The 18903-nt window shown below is 44.8% G+C and overlaps 1 protein-coding gene across 1 annotated transcript; it reads left to right on the forward strand.

Moving 5' to 3' along the window:
* The first annotated feature begins 4049 nt into the window (after positions 1–4049).
* LOC139549268 (uncharacterized) lies at positions 4050–5101 on the forward strand. Its single transcript, XM_071359534.1, has one exon. The coding sequence runs from the start codon at positions 4155–4157 to the stop codon at positions 4998–5000; it is 846 nt and encodes a 281-aa protein (XP_071215635.1). The 5' UTR covers positions 4050–4154; the 3' UTR covers positions 5001–5101.
* The last annotated feature ends 13802 nt before the right edge of the window (positions 5102–18903 follow it).

Genomic DNA, 18903 nt, shown 5'->3' on the forward strand with positions numbered 1-18903 from the left:
ATTTCAGATTTATTAAATGTTTTATAACGAAAACAAAATGTAGCGCTAAATTAGCATAGCTATACCAGGCAGATTCGGCTAGGCGCCCACGGCCAGTTCACATGCACAACAGATATGATATAACATCGTAAATTGGGTCTTACTATGGCTGATCTTTCATCAGAATGTTGATCAAAGTGTCCTTTGTCAAGATGAGTCGTTGGTTCCGTTCAGAATTGTTCCTTTCCCACTCCATTTAGCACAGGTACTGGTCGAGTGGCACGGATCTCTCAAACGTAAATAAAATCAGACAACGGAACACCACAAAACTCCCGAAAAAATTCAAATAATCTGATTAAACTATATTGAAAAAACATACATTACGATGATATGGTCACATGTATCAAACAAAATTCGACACGGAGATAGTTTTCATCCATAACGCCAGAAAAACAGTACACAATCGCAGCTCCAACTCGTGCGAATCAGAAAACCGGAAGTTGTCGGTCACGCCAAAGAAATAGGTCTTATTTCACGTCAGTACCAGATAAACAAAGAATTTCTCCTCTGACGTCCTCTTGACACCCAGAGGAAGGCGAATGAAGTGTGTTTCTGGTCATAGGTTTTAGAAACTAGAGATTGTTTTCTTTCCAATGGTATTATTTATATGCATATAGTAAGAGCAATAATTGAATAAGAGGCAGTTTAATCTGTAGAGCAAATTATGCTAATGGCAAAATAGCACCCCCTGTATTCTCAAGAAGTTAAATCACACATGAAAGATACCAAATTAAAGCTACACTGGTTGGGAATCCAGCCAACATGTCAGAATTCAAATAGGCTTTTCGGCGAAAGCAAACAATGCTATTATCTGAGGATTGCACCATAGTAAACAGAGAGAGAAGCATATTTCAACCCTGCAGGGGCGACACAAAACACAGAAATAAAAATATAATTCATGCCTTACCTTTGTCGAGCTTCTGTTGTTGGCACTCCAATATGTCCCATAAACATCACAAATGGTCCTTTTGTTCGATTAATTCCGTCGATATACAGTGGGGAGAACAAGTATTTGATACACTGCCGATTTTGCAGGTTTTCCTACTTACAAAGCATGTAGAGGTCTGTAATTTTTATCATAGGTACACTTCAACTATGAGAGACGGAAAAAATCCAGAAAATCACATTGTATGATTTTTAAGTAATTAATTTGCATTTTATTGCATGACATAAGTATTTGATACATCAGAAAAGCAGAACTTAATATTTGGTACAGAAACCTTTGTTTGCAATTACAGAGATCATACGTTTCCTGTAGTTCTTGACTAGGTTTGCACACACTGCAGCAGGGATTTTGGCCCACTCCTCCCTACAGACCTTCTCCAGATCCTTCAGGTTTCGGGGCTGTCGCTGGGCAATACGGAGTTTCAGCTCCCTCCAAAGATTTTCTATTGGGTTCAGGTCTGGAGACTGGCTAGGCCACTCCAGGACCTTGAGATGCTTCTTACGGAGCCACTCCTTAGTTGCCATGGCTGTGTGCTTCGTGTCGTTGTCATGCTGGAAGACCCAGCCACGACCCATCTTCAATGCTCTTACTGAGGGAAGGAGGTTGTTGGCCAAGATCTCGCGATACATGGCCCCATCCATCCTCCCCTCAATACGGTGCAGTCGTCCTGTCCCCTTTGCAGAAAAGCATCCCCAAAGAATGATGTTTCCACCTCCATGCTTCACGGTTGGGATGGTGTTCTTGGGGTTGTACTCATACTTCTTCTTCCTCCAAACACGGCGAGTGGAGTTTAGACCAAAAAGCTCTATTTTTGTCTCATCAGACCACATGACCTTCTCCCATTCCTCCTCTGGATCATCCAGATGGTCATTGGCAAACTTCAGACAGGCCTGGACATGCACTGGCTTAAGCAGGGGGACCTTGCGTGCGCTGCAGGATTTTAATCCATGACGGCGTAGTGTGTTACTAATGGTTTTCTTTGAGACTGTGGTCCCAGCTCTCTTCAGGTCATTGACCAGGTCCTGCCGTGTAGTTCTGGGCTGATCCCTCACCTTCCTCATGATCATTGATGCCCCACGAGGTGAAATCTTGCATGGAGCCCCAGACCGAGGGTGATTGACCGTCATCTTGAACTTCTTCCATTTTCTAATAATTGCGCCAACAGTTGTTTCCTTCTCACCAAGCTGCTTGCCTATTGTCCTGTAGCCCATCCCAGCCTTGTGCAGGTCTACAATTTTATCCCTGATGTCCTTACACAGCTCTCTGGTCTTGGCCATTGTGGAGAGGTTGGAATCTGTTTGATTGAGTGTGTGGACAGGTGTCTTTTATACAGGTAACGAGTTCAAACAGGTGCAGTTAATACAGGTAATGAGTGGAGAACAGGAGGGCTTCTTAAAGAAAAACTAACAGGTCTGTGAGAGCCGGAATTCTTACTGGTTGGTAGGTGATCAAATACTTATGTCATGCAATAAAATGCTAATTAATTACTTAAAAATCATACAATGTGATTTTCTGGATTTTTGTTTTAGATTCCGTCTCTCACAGTTGAAGTGTACCTATGATAAAAATGACAGACCTCTACATGCTTTGTAAGTAGGAAAACCTGCAAAATCGGCAGTGTATCAAATACTTGTTCTCCCCACTGTATATCCAAAATGTCAATTTATTTGGCACGTTTGATCCAGAAAAACACCGGTTCCAAATTGTGAAACGTGACTACAAAATATCTCAAAAGTTACCGGTAACTTTGCCAAAACATTTCAAACTACTTTTGTAATACAACTTTAGGTATTTTTTAAGGTAAATAATCGATAAAATTGAAGACGGGATGATCTGTGTTCAATACAGGATTAAAACAAACTGTAGCTAGCCTTCTGGTCATGCGCCTCTAACAAACAGGACACAACAAGTGACCCTGATTCAAAATGGCCGTACTTCTTCATTACACAAAGGAAAAACCCTCAACCAATTTCTAAAGACTGTTGACATCCAGTGGAAGCGGTAGGAACTGCAAGAAGGTAAATTAGAAATCTGTATTCCCAATGAAAACTCATTGAAAAGAGAGTGACCTCAACAACAAAAAATATCTGAATGGTTTGTCCTCGGGGTTTTGCCTGCTAAATAAGTTCTGTTATACTCACAGACATGATTCAAACAGTTTTAGAAACTTCAGAGTGTTTTCTATCCAAATCTACTAACAATATGCATATCTTATCTTCTGGGGATGAGTAGCTGGCAGTTGAATTTGGGTATGCTTTTCATCCAAACCTGAAAATGCTGCCCCCTATCCTAGAGAAGTTAACTTGACTTTCAAAGACCTTAGAAAGGCAGGGTAGGATAGATATAGGTCTGTAGCAGTTTGGGTCTAGAGTGTCTCCCCCTTTGAAGAGGGGAATAACCGCGGCAGCTTTCCAATCTTTGGGGATCTCAGACGATACGAAAGGAAGGTTGAACAGGCTAGTAATAGGGGTTGCAACAATTTCAGGGGATACTTTTAGAAACAGATGGTCCAGATTGTCTAGCTCGGCTGATTTGTAGGGGTCCAGATTTTGCAGCACTTTCAGAACATCAGCTATCTGGATTTGGGTGAAGGAGAAATGGGGAAGCTTGGGCAAGTTGCTGTGGGCGGCGCAGTGCTGTTGACCGGGGTACGGGTAGCCAGGTGGAAAGCATGGCCAGCCGTAGAAAAATGCTTATTGAAATTCTCAATTATCACGGATTTATCGGTGGTGACAGTGTTTCCTAGCCTCAGTGCAGTGGGCAGCTGGGAGGAGGTGCTCTTATTCTCCATGGACTTTACAGTGTCCCAGAACTTTTAGGAGTTTGTGCTACAGGATGCAAATTTCTGTTTGATAAAGCTAGCCTTTGCTTTCCTAACGGCCTGTGTATATTGGTTCCTAACTTCCATGAAAAGTTGCATATCGCGGAGGTTATTCGATGCTAATGCAGTACGCCACAGGATGTTTTTGTGCTCGTCAAGTGCAGTCAGGTCTGTAGTGATCCAAGGGCTATATCTGTTCCTGGTTCAACTTTTTTGAATGGGGCATGCTTATTTAAATATCACAATGCGGTTTTATTGAATGTTGCCCATAGTGTCATTGTGCCGTCCTGGTAGGTTCCTAAGGTGAGTCTCTCTCTCCTAGATGTGTCGGAGGCTGTCCTCAGGTGTATGCAGTCAAGCCGCCGGCTCCTGGTGGTCCTGAGCCCTGCCTACCTGACAGAGAAGAGTGTCAGCCTGCTGGAGTGTCGCTTGGGCCTCTACATCCAGCTCACCAGCCACGCACACATCATCACAGTCCTCTACAGCCCCCTCCCGAGACTACCGGCCTCTTGCACTGAGGCCAAGCAGCTACGCCGCAGTACCGCCACTATCACCTGGAGGGGACGCCAGTCGGAGCCGTCCACCTCTCGCTTCTGGAAGCGCCTGCGCCTGGCCCTGCCTGTGAGACCGCTGGCTCTGGGGAGGAGGCTCATCGACAGCACCTCGTCCCACTCCGACCTGGCCACTTCTTTGGGCCAGCAGCGTCAGCCGCAGGGTGCCGCCGGGCCACAGAGACAGAGGGGTGGCAAGAGTGCAGCAAGCAGCGGTGGCAGAGGCAGGGGGCGCAAGTGGAGGATACAGAGGATACAGGAGGCGCGCAGCAGAGAGATGTGGAAGGCGGGCCACGGTAAGAACTGTAGAGTGTGTGTGAGAGAGCCTCGTGGCGTCTTGGGTAGGGCGGCTGTGAAGACCCAGCATCCACATCAACCCATAGCAAACAGTGACAGACCTGTGACCCAACCAAGACTTCATCCAAGCAGCACAGAGACCCAACTAGGACTTCATTCAAGCAGCACAAAAGCCCAACCAGGACTTCATCAAATCAGTACAGAGACCGAACCAGAACTACATCCAAGCAGCACAACGACCCAAGTAGGACTCGACCCTAAGAGTACTGAAACTCCAGCAGAACAACCACATCCTTCCCCTAGCCAACCACAGAACTCTGACAACTGTGCGTGCGACCTACAGTAGATAACAATAAAAGCAACAATATCAGGCATGGCTGTGCATTGTAGAACACTGTCTGAAGACAGGGGCAACTGCAATAAACTTGACTTACAACTTGCGAAATGCCAAAGACACATCGGATTGGAATAGCAGAGGAGACAACTTTGTTTCTTAAGTGGAGAAATGTGGAAAGTCAATTTTATGGGTATGTAATGAAAAACATTTGACATTAAATATAAAAGTCCAGTGTTTGTGATTGATTGTCTGTTCTGTATGTCATTTGGTTCTTCACTGACCTATCGAAGACGTCACTCGTTCACCATTCACTGGCCTGGGTTGGTTTGTCTCCCATCTGTTTATCTGTGTGTGACTTTGTTGGGGGAAGGGGGTGGGTATGAGGGGGGGTGGGTGGGTGGGTGATTAGCAACCAGGCAACCAGGCTTCTGGGACAATGAGGACCATAAAAGATTAGAGATTGTTGGAACTGACTGACAGATACTACCTGTCCAAGCAAACTGCACTGTGCTGAGTGTTTCTAGATTATCATAATATACTCTATCTAGTGTCCATTTTGCTTCTTTGGTGGTCCTTTGAGCCCATGACAAATGGTACTCAAATTTGGTTCAGAAATCCATACAACTTTATCAATGCAAGTTTTTTAAGACTTTGTTCGGATGGGCCATACAACAATTTCCCGTCTCAATGAATATGCAATTCAATAGAACTCAATAGAATTAATTCTACAGGAACCATAACCTTGTCGCAATGTCATTATAGTGTATTTCCTTATGAAATTAATGTGTTGTATTGAATGAGGGTTCTATTATCAAAAGCTGTACCCTTTTTCCATATGGATCACAGATTGAGGCAAGTGCAATGACGACATACTGTACAGTGCTATGAAACACATTCACAATGCTGAAGGGCAGAAAAAGAGTAGACAAAGGGAGGGAGACAGAATATCGTGCTGGGTGGGAGAGTCTGTTTTCCTTCCATTGAGGAAAATTACACACACATTGAAGGGAATAGTTTAAGCTTGCACCTGAATAGTGCAGGAGACAGTACCTCTTTAGTCACTACACATATTATTTAAACAGGTAAGTCTCGTTGAGAAAAATAATCATTTTTCAAGAAACCTGGAAATTGATTTGATCAACCTTAGATCCAATTAGACCATGAGCAAGGCAGACATTTACATAATCACTACTCAGATTGAGTGGGAGTAAATTGGTTTAGAAGTATACAGTCTTGGCCAAAAGTTTGGAGAATGACACAAATATACATTTTCACAAAGTCTGCTGCCTCAGTTTCTATGATGGCAATTTGCATATACTCCAGAATGTTTGAAGAGTGGTCAGATGGATTGCAATTAATTGCAAAGTCCCTCTTTGCCATGCAAATGAACTGAATCCCCCAAAAACATTTCCACTGCATTTCAGCCCTGTCACAAAAGGACCAGCTGACATCATGTCAGTGATTCTCTCGTTAACACAGGTGTGAGTGTTGGCGAGGACAAGGCTGGAGATCACTCTGTCATGCTGATTGAGTTTGAATAACAGACTGGAAGCTTCAAAAGGAGGGTGGTGCTTGGAATCATTGTTCTTCCTCTGTCAACTATGGTTACCGGCAAGGAAACATGTGCCGTCATCATTGCTTTGCACAAAAAGGGCTTCACAGGCAAGGATATTGCTGCCAGTAAGATTGCACCTAAATCAACCATTTGATCGGATCATCAAGAACTTCAAGGAGAGCGGTTCAATTGTTGTGAAGAAGGCTTCAGAGCGCACAAGAAAGTCCAGCAAGCACCAGGACTGTCTCCTAAAGTTGATTTAGCTGCGGGATTGGGGCACCACCAGTACAGAGCTTGCTCAGGAATGGCAGCAAAGGTGTGAGTGCATCTGCATGCACAGTGAGGCAAAGACTTTTGGAGGATGGCCTGGTGTCAAGAAGGGCAGCAAAAAAGCCACTTCTCTCCAGGAAAAACATCAGGGACAGACTGATATTCTGCAAAAGGTACAGGGATTGGACTGCTGAGGACTGGGGTAAAGTCATTTTCTCTGATGAATCCCCTTTCCGATTGTTTGGGGCATCCGGAAAAAAGCTTGTCCGGAGAAGACAAGGTGAGCGATACCATCAGTCCTGTGTCATGTCAACAGTAAAGCATCCTGAGACCATTCATGTGTGGGTTGCTTCTCAGCCAAGGGAGTGGGCTCACTCACAATTCTGCCTAAGGACACAGCCATGAATAAAGAATGGTACCAACACATCCTACGAGAGCAACTTCTCCCAACCATCCAGGAACAGTTTGGTGACGAACAATGCCTTTTCCAGCATGACAGAGCACCTTGCCATAAGGCAAAAGTGATAACTAAGTGGGTCGGGGAACAAAACATCGATATTTTGGGTCCATGGCCAGGAAACTCCCCAGACCTTAATCGCATTGAGAACTTGTGGTCAATCCTCAAGAGGTGGGTGTACAAACAAAACCCCACAAATTCTGACAAACTCCAGGCATTGATTATGCAAGAATGGGCTGCCATCAGTCAGGATGTGGTCCAGAAGTTAATTGACAGCATGCCAGGGCGGATTGCAGAGGTCTTGAAAAAGAAGGGTCAACACTGCAAATATTGACTCTTTGCATCAACTTCATGTAGTTGTCAATTAAAGCCTTTGATACTTATGGAATGCTTGTAATTATACTTCAGTATTCCATAGTAACATCTGACAAAAATATCTAAAGACACTGAAGCAGCAAACTTTGTGGAAATTAATATTTGTGTCATTCTCAAAACTTTTGGCCATGACTGTACATTAACACAAACAAATCACTGAGCAAAGATGGCGCCGGAGAAGAAGGCTCACGTTTTACGTGTTCCTAACCAATTGTGTTTTTTTGTTTGTTTCTTTGCGTTGTTTGTAACTTATTTTTTAACTTATTTTGTACATAATGTTGCTTTTACATTCTCTTATGACCGAAAATGTGACCGTACGTACATACCCCAACCAGAAGCCATGGATTACAGGCAACAGCCACACTGAGCTAAAGGTTAGAGTTGCCGCTTTCAAGGAGCGGGACTCTAACCCGACGAACCCTCCGATGGAACATCAAACAGGCAAAGCATCAATACAGGACTATGATCGAATCGTATTACACCGGCTTTGACACTCGTCTGCAGGCTAAAGTTAAATCTAGACTTGGTTTCCTCTATCGTAATTGCTCCTCTTTCTCCCCAGCTGCCAAACTAACCCTGATTCAGATGGCCATGCTACCCATGCTAGTTTACGGAGACATAATTCATAGATCGGCAGGTAAGGGTGCTCTCGAGCGGCTAGATGTTCTTTACCATTCGGCCATCAGATTTGCCACCAATGCTCCTTATAGGACACATCACTGCACTCTATACTCCTCTGTAAACTGGTCATCTTTGTATACCTGTCGCAAGACCCACTGGTTGATGCTTATTTATAAAACCATCTTAGGCCTCACTCTCCCCTATCTGAGAAATCTACTGCAGCCCTCATCCTCCACATACAACACCCATTCTGCCAGTCACATTCTGTTAAAGGTACTCAAAGTACACACATCCCTGGGTCGCTCCTCTTTTAAGTTCGCTGCAGATAGCGACTGGAACGAGCTGCAACAAACACTCAAACTGGACAGTTTTATCTCAATCTCTTCATTCAAAGACTCAATCACAGACACTCTTACTGACAGTTGTGGCTGCTTTGTGTGATGTATTGTTGTCTCTATCTTCTTGCCCTTTGTGCTGTTGTCTGTGCCCAATAATGTTTGTACCATGTTTTGTGCTGCTACCATGTTGTGTTGTCATGTGTTGCTGCTTGTTATATTGTGTAACGCTCTAGGTGTCGGGGTGTTTGTGGAATCAGACGCAGGAACAGCAGAGCTTCAATAGGTTGAGTTTAATTCCCAACTCGTACACAAACAATGTCCAAACCGGACTACTGGGTGTCAAATAAACACCTGTCTTCCAACATGAAGACAAACCAGTACACACACACGAACCACTCCCGAAATCCAAAGAAACAGACGAACAATCCCGCACAAAGAAGCAGACAGGCTGGCTGACTAATAAAGCCACCCTGATTGCTAATTCCCTCAAACCAGGTGATAACCATAAACACATAAGGAGGGGGAGGAAAAAGAGTCAGTAGCAGCTAGTAGGCCGGTGACGACGACCGCCGAGCGCCACCCGAACGGGAAGGAGAGCCTGCCTCGGTTGAAGTCGTGACATATTGTCTTATGTCTCTCTTTATGTAGAGTTGTCTCGCTTGTTGTGATGTGTGTTTTGTCCTATATTTATATTGTATTTATTTTTTATTTTTAATCCCAGGCTCCTGTCCCTGCAGGAGGCTTTTTGCCTTTTGATAAGCCATCATTGTAAATAAGAATTTGTTCTTAACTGACTTTCCTGGTTAAATAAATAAATAGAAACTTTACAAAATTCAGACTGCAATGCTTTTATTTCATTTTTTTTTTTAATGCACGAATACAATTGCTCACTGTTCGTTGTTGTCATGTCCTGCCTAAGTTTGCCCACTTTGCCAATTCAGTAAAATAATTGGCAACATCAAATGGTTTTGTGATGAATAAGCCATCTGATTCGATGAAAGACAGACTTGAATTTGTCTTTCTGCCCATAATTTAATTTAAAGTACTCAAGTTGTTTTTCCATCATCCTTTATATCATTGATCTTGGCTTCATAATACAGTTTCTTCTTCGTTTTGTTGAGTTTAGTCACATCATTTCTCAATTTGCAGTAAGTAAGCCAGTCAGATGTGCAGCCAGACTTATTAGCCACTCCTTTTGCCCCAAATTCAATCATACCATTTTTTTTAGTCCTCATCAATCCATGGAGCCTGAACAGTTCAACCAGTCAGTTTCTTAACAGGTGCATGTTTATCAATAATTGGACGAAGCAATTTCATAAATTAATCAAGTGCAGCGTTTGGATGCTCCTCATTAATCACATCAGACCAACAAATATTTTTAACATCATCCACATAAGAGTCACAGCAAAATCTTTTGTATGATCTCTTAAACATTATTTTAGGCCCAGCTGTTGGAACTTTGGCTTTCCTGGATATAGCCACTATATTGTGATCACTGCATCCAATGGGTACAGATACATATTTAGAACAAGGTTCTACAGTATTAGTAAAAATGTTGACGATCTTGTTCCTGTAGTGTTTAGAAACACCCTGGTAGGTTGATTAATAACCTGAACCAGATTACAGGCACTGGTTACATTAAGAAGCTTCCTCTTGAGCGGACAGCTTGATGAAAACCAGTCAATATTCAGGTCCCCAAGAAAGTAGACCTTTCTGTTTACATCACATATACTATCAAACATTTCACACATATTATTTAGATACTGACTGTTAGCACTTGGTGGCCTATAGCAACACCCCAAAAGAAAAGGCTTTAGATGTGCCAAGTGAACCTGCAACCACAACACTTGTGTAACGATCGTCGTCTTCGTCGGATGAGGAATAGGAAGGATCGGACCAAACCGCAGCGTGGTGAGTGTCCATGTTAATTTTAATAAATAAACTGAACACTGCAATAACAAAAAAAAACAAAGAGAGTGAACGAAACAAAACAGTTCTGTAAGGTGAAGACACACAAAACAGAAAACAACTACCCACAAACACAGGTGGGAACAGGCTACCTAAGTATGGTTCTCAATCAGAGACAACGATAGACAGCTGCCTATGATTGGGAACCATACCAGGCCAAACACATAGAAATACAAAACATAGAACAACATAGAACACCAGACATAGAATGCCCACCCAAACTCACGCCCTGACCAACCAGAATAGAGACATAAAAAAGATCTCCAAGGTCAGGGCGTGACAACTTGACATAAGATCTTCTCTAAGCATTACAGGGATATGGCTCTGAATATATACAGAAACACCTCCCCCATAAGCAGTTCTGTCTCTTCTATAGATGTTATATCCTTGTATTGCTACTGCTGTATCATCACATGAATTATCTAAGTGAGTGTCAGAAATGGCTAATAGATGAATGCAATCTGATGTCAGCAAGTTATTACATTTCATGAACCTTATTTCTAAGGCCACATATATTCATATGGGCTAGTGGTCTTTTGAGGTTTGATCTTGATTCTTATATTTCCTTTTGGTGGACGTTTCTGTGATATACAGTCGAAGTCGGAAGTTTACGTACACCTTAGCCGAATACATTTAAACTCAGTTTTTCACAATTCCTGACATTTAATCCTAGTAAAAATTCCCTGTCTTAGGTCAGTTAGGATCACCACTTTCTTTTAAGAATGTGAAATGTCAGAATAATAGTAGAGAGAATGATTTATTTCAGCTTTTATTTCTTTCATCACATTCCCAGTGGGTCAGAAGTTCACATACACTCAATTAGTATTTGGTAGCAGTGCCTTTAAATTGTTTAACTTGGGTCAAATGTTTCAGGTAGCCTTCCACAAAAAGTTTGTGGGCAGAAGTGAAAAAGCGTGTGCGAGCAAGTAGGCCTACAAACCTGACTCAGTTACACCAGCTCTGTCAGGAGGAATGGGCCACAATTCACCCAACTTATTGTGGGAAACATTGAGGTCAGGGCTTTGTGATGGCCATTCCAACACCTTGACTTTGTTGACCTTAACTTCTTGACGCTAGGGGCCAGATCTTTTATTTTTAAATAACGTTCCCAAGGTAAACAGACTATTTCTCAGGCCCAGATTGTAGAATATGCATATAATTTACAGATTGGGATAGAAGACACTCCAAAGTATCCAAAACTGTCAAAATATTGTCTGTGAGTATAACAAACTGATTCTGCAGGCGAAAACCTGAGGAAATCCAACCCGGAAGTGCTTTTTTAATTTATTTTTATCGCTGTTCCGTTGCCTGCCCCTCCTCCATTTAAAGGGGTATCAACCAGATTCCTTTTCCAATGGCTTCCTCAGGCTGTGACCAGGCTTTAGACATAGTTTCAGGCTTTTATTTTGAAAAATTAGCGAGATTTTTCAAAACGAGTCAGGTGTCCTTTGATTGGTTCCTGCGCGCAAGAGGGGTAGCTCGACATTTTCTTTCTCTCTTTTATTGAATAGATTACCGTCCGGTTGAAATATTATCGATTATGTATGTTAAAAACAACCTGAGGATTGATTATAAAAAACATTTGACATGTTTCTACGAACATTACGGATACTTTTGGGAATTTGTCTGCCTTTCAGGAACTGAACGAGGCTGTGGTTTTCTGAACATAACGCGCAACCCAAATGGCGTTTTTTTGTTATAAAACTAATATTTATCGAACAAAAATAAAATTTATTGTGTAACTGGGAGTCTCGTGAGTACAAACATCCAAAGATTATCAAAGGTAAGCGATTCATTTTATTGCTTTTCTGACTTTCGTGACCAAGCTAATTTAAGGCTAACTGTTCTAGCATTGATTGATACAATCACAAACGCTTGGATTGCTTTCGCTGTAAAGCATATTTTCAAAATCTGACACGATAGGTGGATTAACAACAAGCTAAGCTGTGTTTTGGTATATTTCACTTGTGATTGCATGATTATAAATATTTTTTGTATTATGTTTTGAATCTGGCGCTCTGCAATTCAGTGGTTGTTTACGAAAATGATCCCGCTAAAGGGATCTGTGCGCCAAGAAGTTAAGCCATTTTGACACAACTTTGGAAGTAAGCTTGGGGTCATTGTCCATTTGGAAGACCCATTTGCAACCAAGCTTTAACTTCCTGACTGATGTCTTGAGATGTTGCTTCAATATATCCACATAATTTCCCTGCCTCATGATGCCATCTATTTTGTGAAGTGCACCAGTCCCTCCTGCAGCAAATCACCCCCACAACATAATGCTGCCACCCCCGTGCTTCACGGTTGGGATGGTGTTCTTTGGCTTGCAAGCCTCCCCCTTTTCCCTCCAAACATAACGATGGTCATTATGGCCAAACAGTTCTAATTTTGTTTCAACAGACAAGAGGATATTTCTCCAAAAAATACGATCTTTGTCCCCATGTGCAGTTGCAAACCGTAATCTGGATTTTTTTATGGCAGTTTTGGAGCCGTGGCTTCTTCCTTGCTGAGCGGCCTTTCAGGTTATGTCGATATAGGACTCGTTTTACTGTGGATATAGATACCTTTTTACCTGTTTCCTCCAGCATCTTCACAAGGTCCTTTGCTGTTGTTCTGGGATTGATTTGCACTTTTCGCACCAAAGTAAGTTCATTTCTAGGAGACGGAACGCGTCTCCTTCCTGAGCGGTATGATGCCTGCCTGGTCCCATGGTGTTTATACTTGCGTACTATTGTTTGTACAGATGAACGTGGTACCTTCAGGCGTTTGGAAATTGCTCCCAATTGCTCCTAAACTGGTGTCTCGATTATCGAAGCAAATAATCCTGGAAATAATGTTGAAGTTTTCCAGAGACATTGTTGCACGGAAAAGTTCTTTGCCAGTTCCTGCATCTCACAGGGATTTTATGGATTCCCCATTGGATCTGAAAACACCAGCAAGGATAAGAAACCCAAAGTATGCATGTAAATGAGTTTGGTCCATCTCCTTCCATCTCTCTCCAAAAACATGCCTTCCCTCCAAATTAATGCAGTCCAGAATGATTTTCTGGATGGTGTCTGGGATGAACAGTTCAAAAGAATACTATGTCCTGCACATGAGTAACCGCCATCAGCGTCGGCCCTGCTTGCATCCTTATCACAATGGCAGCCATGCGGGGTAGCTCATTCCTTGGGCAAGAAGACCATTCAATTTCACATTTCTTTTTACATTCATTTTTCTCCTCCTGCAGGCTGTTGATGAGCTGGTTGCTGACGGGCTGGTCCTGGGGCTGGCTGTGTCAATCTCATCCTCTTCTTCCAACTCACTGTCAGACTCAGAGACATGATCCTCATATTCAGAAATTCTTCATCTTCCAAAGTGGAAGACGCTCCTTCCACACTAGCTTCTCTCTCTGCAAAAAACATTTCTAAGGCCCTCTAAGCAGAGATTATTTTTTCCATACTGATTGATTGTGGTAAGGAGCCACAAAAAAGCTATGGGGCAAAAAAGTATTTAGTCAGCCACCAATTGTGCAAGTTCTCCCACTTAAAAAGATGAGAGAGGCCTGTAATTTTCATCATAGGTACACTTCAACTATGACAGACAAAATGAGAAAAGAAAATCCAGAAAATCACATTGTAGGATTTTTTATGAATTTATTTGCAAATTATGGTGGAAAATAAGTATCCCCACTGGCAATGGCCTTGACATTAAAAACTGATAAGACAACCACTGACTTTAAGTGTTTTACTCTCATGGTATAGGTCTGCATTGGTGTTGGGATTGCTAACTGCTGACAGTAGAGTTTACACACATACTTACTGTCATGTTTTGTCTTTCATCATGTCTTGTCCCTGTGCTTCCCTCTGCTGGTCTTATTAGGTTCTTTCCCTCTTTCTCTCTCTCTATCGTTCCGTTCCTGCTCCCAGCTGTTTCTCATTCTCCTAACGACCTCATTTACTCTTTCACACCTGTCCCCTATTTTGCCCTCTGATTAGAGTCCCTATTTCTCCCTCTGTTTTCCGCTTCTGTCCTTGTCGGATTCTTGTTTGAGGTTTGCTGCTCCTGTGTCCTTGTTCCGCCCTGTCGTGTTTTTGCCTTCTTCAGATGCTGCGTGTGAGCAGGTGTCTATGTCAGCTACGGCTTGTGCCTTCCTGAAGCGACCTGCAGTCTGTGGTCGCGTCTCCTGTCGTTCCTCTCTACTGACGAGAGGTTTTCAGTTTCCTGTTTTGGATTTACCTTTGATATATCCAGGAGAATCATTGTTTGTTTGATACTGGAATAAAGACTCTGTTTCTATTACGTCGCTTTTGGGTCCTCATTCACCTGCATAACAGAAGAATCCGACCAAGAATGGACCCAGCGACTACGGATTCTCGCAACACTGCCGTCGAGATCCAGGGAGCAATGCTCGGCAGACACGAGCAGGAATTGTCTGCTGCTCGTCATGCCGTTGAGACCCTGTCCGCTCAGGTCTCCGATCTCTCAGGACAGTTTCAGAGTCTTCGTCTCGTGCCACCAGCTACTTCCTGGTCTTCCGAGTCTCCGGAACCTAGGGTTAATAACCCACCATGTTACTCTGGGCAGCCCACTGAGTGTCGCTCCTTTCTCACCCAGTGTGATATTGTGTTCTCTCTCCAGCCCAACACATACTCAAGAGAGAGAGCTCGGATCGCTTACGTCATATCACTCCTTACTGGTCGGGCTCGGGAGTGGGGCACAGCTATCTGGGAGGCAAGGGCTGAGTGTTCTAACGTTTATCAGAACTTTAAAGAGGAGATGATACGGGTTTTTGATCGTTCAGTTTTTGGGAAAGAGGCTTCCAGGGCCCTGGCTTCCCTATGTCAAGGTGATCGATCCATAACGGATTACTCTATAGAGTTTCGCACTCTTGCTGCATCCAGTGACTGGAACGAGCCGGCGTTGCTCGCTCGTTTTCTGGAGGGACTCCACGCTGAGGTTAAGGATGAGATTCTCTCCCGGGAGGTTCCCTCCAGCGTGGACTCTTTGATTGCACTCGCCATCCGCATAGAACGACGGGTAGATCTTCGTCACCGAGCTCGTGGAAGAGAGCTCGCGTTAACGGTGTTTCCCCTCTCCGCATCTCAACCATCTCCTTCCACCGGTTCAGAGACTGAGCCCATGCAGCTGGGAGGTATTCGCATCTCGACTAAGGAGAGGGAACGGAGAATCACCAACCGCCTTTGCCTCTATTGCGGTTCTGCTGGACATTTTGTCATGTCATGTCCAGTAAAAGCCAGAGCTCATCAGTAAGCGGAGGGCTACTGGTGAGCGCTACTACTCCTGTCTCTCCATCAAGATCCTGTACTACCTTGTCGGTCCATCTACGCTGGACCGGTTCAGCTGCTTCCTGCAGTGCCTTGATAGACTCTGGGGCTGAGGGTTGTTTTATGGACGAAGCATGGGCTCGGAAACATGACATTCCTCTCAGACAGTTAGGGAAGCCCACGCCCATGTTCGCCTTAGATGGTAGTCTTCTCCCCAGTATCAGATGTGAGACACTACCTTTAACCCTCACAGTATCTGGTAACCACAGTGAGACCATTTCCTTTTTGATTTTTCGTTCACCTTTTACACCTGTTGTTTTGGGTCATCCCTGGCTAGTATGTCATAATCCTTCTATTGATTGGTCTAGTAATTCTATCCTATCCTGGAACGTTTCTTGTCATGTGAAGTGTTTAATGTCTGCTATCCCTCCTGTGTCTTCTGTCCCCTCTACTCAGGAGGAACCTGGTGATTTGACAGGAGTGCCGGAGGAATATCATGATCTGCGCACGGTCTTCAGTCGGTCCAGAGCCAGCTCCCTTCCTCCTCACCGGTCGTATGATTGTTGTATTGATCTCCTTCCGGGGACCACTCCCCCTCGGGGTAGACTATACTCTCTGTCGGCTCCCGAACGTAAGGCTCTCGAGGATTATCTGTCTGTTTCTCTCAACGCCGGTACCGTGGTGCCTTCTTCCTCTCCCGCCGGAGCGGGATTTTTCTTTGTTAAGAAGAAGGACGGTACTCTGCGCCCCTGCGTGGATTATCGAGGGCTGAATGACATAACGGTTAAGAATCGTTATCCGCTTCCCCTTATGTCGTCAGCCTTCGAGATTTTGCAGGGAGCCAGGTTCTTTACTAAGTTGGACCTTCGTAACGCTTACCATCTCGTACGCATCAGAGAGGGGGACGAGTGGAAAACGGCGTTTAACACTCCGTTAGGGCATTTTGAATACCGGGTTCTGCCGTTCGGTCTCGCTAATGCTCCAGCTGTCTTTCAGGCATTAGTTAATGATGTACTGAGAGACATGCTGAACATTTTTGTTTTCGTTTACCTTGACGATATCCTGATTTTTTCACCGTCACTCGAGATTCATGTTCAGCACGTTCGACGTGTACTCCAGCGCCTTTTAGAGAATTGTCTCTACGTGAAGGCTGAGAAGTGCGCCTTTCATGTCTCCTCTGTCACATTTCTCGGTTCTGTTATTTCCGCTGAAGGCATTCAGATGGATCCCGCTAAGGTCCAGGCTGTCAGCGATTGGCCCGTTCCTAAGTCACGTGTCGAGTTGCAGCGCTTTCTCGGTTTCGCTAATTTCTTCGGCGTTTCATTCGTAATTTCGGTCAAGTGGCTGCCCCTCTCACAGCTCTGACTTCTGTCAAGACTTGCTTTAAGTGGTCCGGTTCCGCCCAGGGAGCTTTTGATCTCCTCAAGAAGCGTTTTACATCCGCCCCTATCCTTGTTACTCCTGACGTCACTAAACAATTCATTGTCGAGGTTGACGCTTCAGAGGTGGGCGTGGGAGCCATTCTGTCTCAGCGCTTCCAGTCTGACGATAAGGTCCATCCTTGCGCTTACTTTTCTCATCGCCTGTCGCCATCGGAACGCAACTATGATGTGGGTAACCGCGAACTGCTCGCCATCCGCTTAGCCATAGGCGAATGGCGACAGTGGTTGGAGGGGGCGACCGTTCCTTTTGTCGTTTGGACTGACCATAAGAACCTTGAGTACATCCGTTCTGCCAAACGACTTAATGCACGTCAGGCTCGTTGGGCGTTGTTTTTCGCTCGTTTCGAGTTCGTGATTTCCTATCGTCCGGGAAATAAGAACACCAAGCCTGATGCCTTATCCCGTCTCTTTAGTTCTTCTGTGGCTTCTACCGACCCCGAGGGGATTCTCCCTGAGGGGCGTGTTGTCGGGTTGACTGTCTGGGGAATTGAGAGACAGGTAAAGCAAGCACTCACTCACACTGCGTCGCCGCGCGCTTGTCCTAGTAACCTTCTGTTCGTTCCTGTCTCTACTCGTCTGGCTGTTCTTCAGTGGGCTCACTCTGCCAAGTTAGCTGGCCACCCCGGCGTTCGGGGTACGCTTGCTTCTATTCGCCAGCGGTTTTGGTGGCCTACTCAGGAGCGGGACACGCGCCGTTTCGTGGCTGCTTGCTCGGACTGCGCGCAGACTAAGTCAGGTAACTCTCCTCCTGCCGGTCGTCTCAGACCGCTTCCCATTCCTTCTCGACCATGGTCTCACATCGCCTTAGACTTTATTACCGGTCTGCCTTCGTCTGCGGGGAAGACTGTGATTCTTACGGTTATCGATAGGTTCTCTAAGGCGGCACATTTCATTCCCCTCGCTAAGCTTCCTTCCGCTAAGGAGACGGCACAAATCATCATTGAGAATGTGTTCAGAATTCATGGCCTCCCGTTAGACGCCGTTTCAGACAGAGGTCCGCAATTCACGTCACAGTTTTGGAGGGAGTTCTGTCGTTTGATTGGTGCTTCCGTCAGTCTCTCTTCCGGGTTTCATCCCCAGTCTAACGGTCAAGCAGAAAGGGCCAATCAGTCGATTGGTCGCATATTACGCAGCCTTTCGTTTCGAAACCCTGCGTCTTGGGCAGAACAGCTCCCCTGGGCTGAGTACGCTCACAACTCGCTTCCTTCGTCTGCTACCGGGCTATCTCCGTTTCAGAGTAGTCTTGGGTACCAGCCTCCTCTGTTCTCGTCCCAGCTCGCCGAGTCCAGCGTTCCCTCCGCTCAGGCTTTTGTCCAACGTTGTGAGCGCACCTGGAGGAGGGTCAGGTCTGCACTTTGCCGTTACAGGGCGCAGACTGTGAGAGCCGCCAATAAACGTAGGATTAAGAGTCCTAGGTATTGTCGCGGTCAGAGAGTGTGGCTTTCCACTCGTAACCTTCCCCTTACGACAGCTTCTCGCAAGTTGACTCCGCGGTTCATTGGTCCGTTCCGTGTCTCTCAGGTCGTCAATCCTGTCGCTGTGCGACTGCTTCTTCCGCGACATCTTCGTCGCGTCCACCCTGTCTTCCATGTCTCTTGTGTCAAGCCTTTTCTTCGCGC

This window comes from Salvelinus alpinus, chromosome 22 (genome assembly GCF_045679555.1).
Source record: "Salvelinus alpinus chromosome 22, SLU_Salpinus.1, whole genome shotgun sequence".
Lineage (NCBI taxonomy): Eukaryota > Metazoa > Chordata > Actinopteri > Salmoniformes > Salmonidae > Salvelinus > Salvelinus alpinus.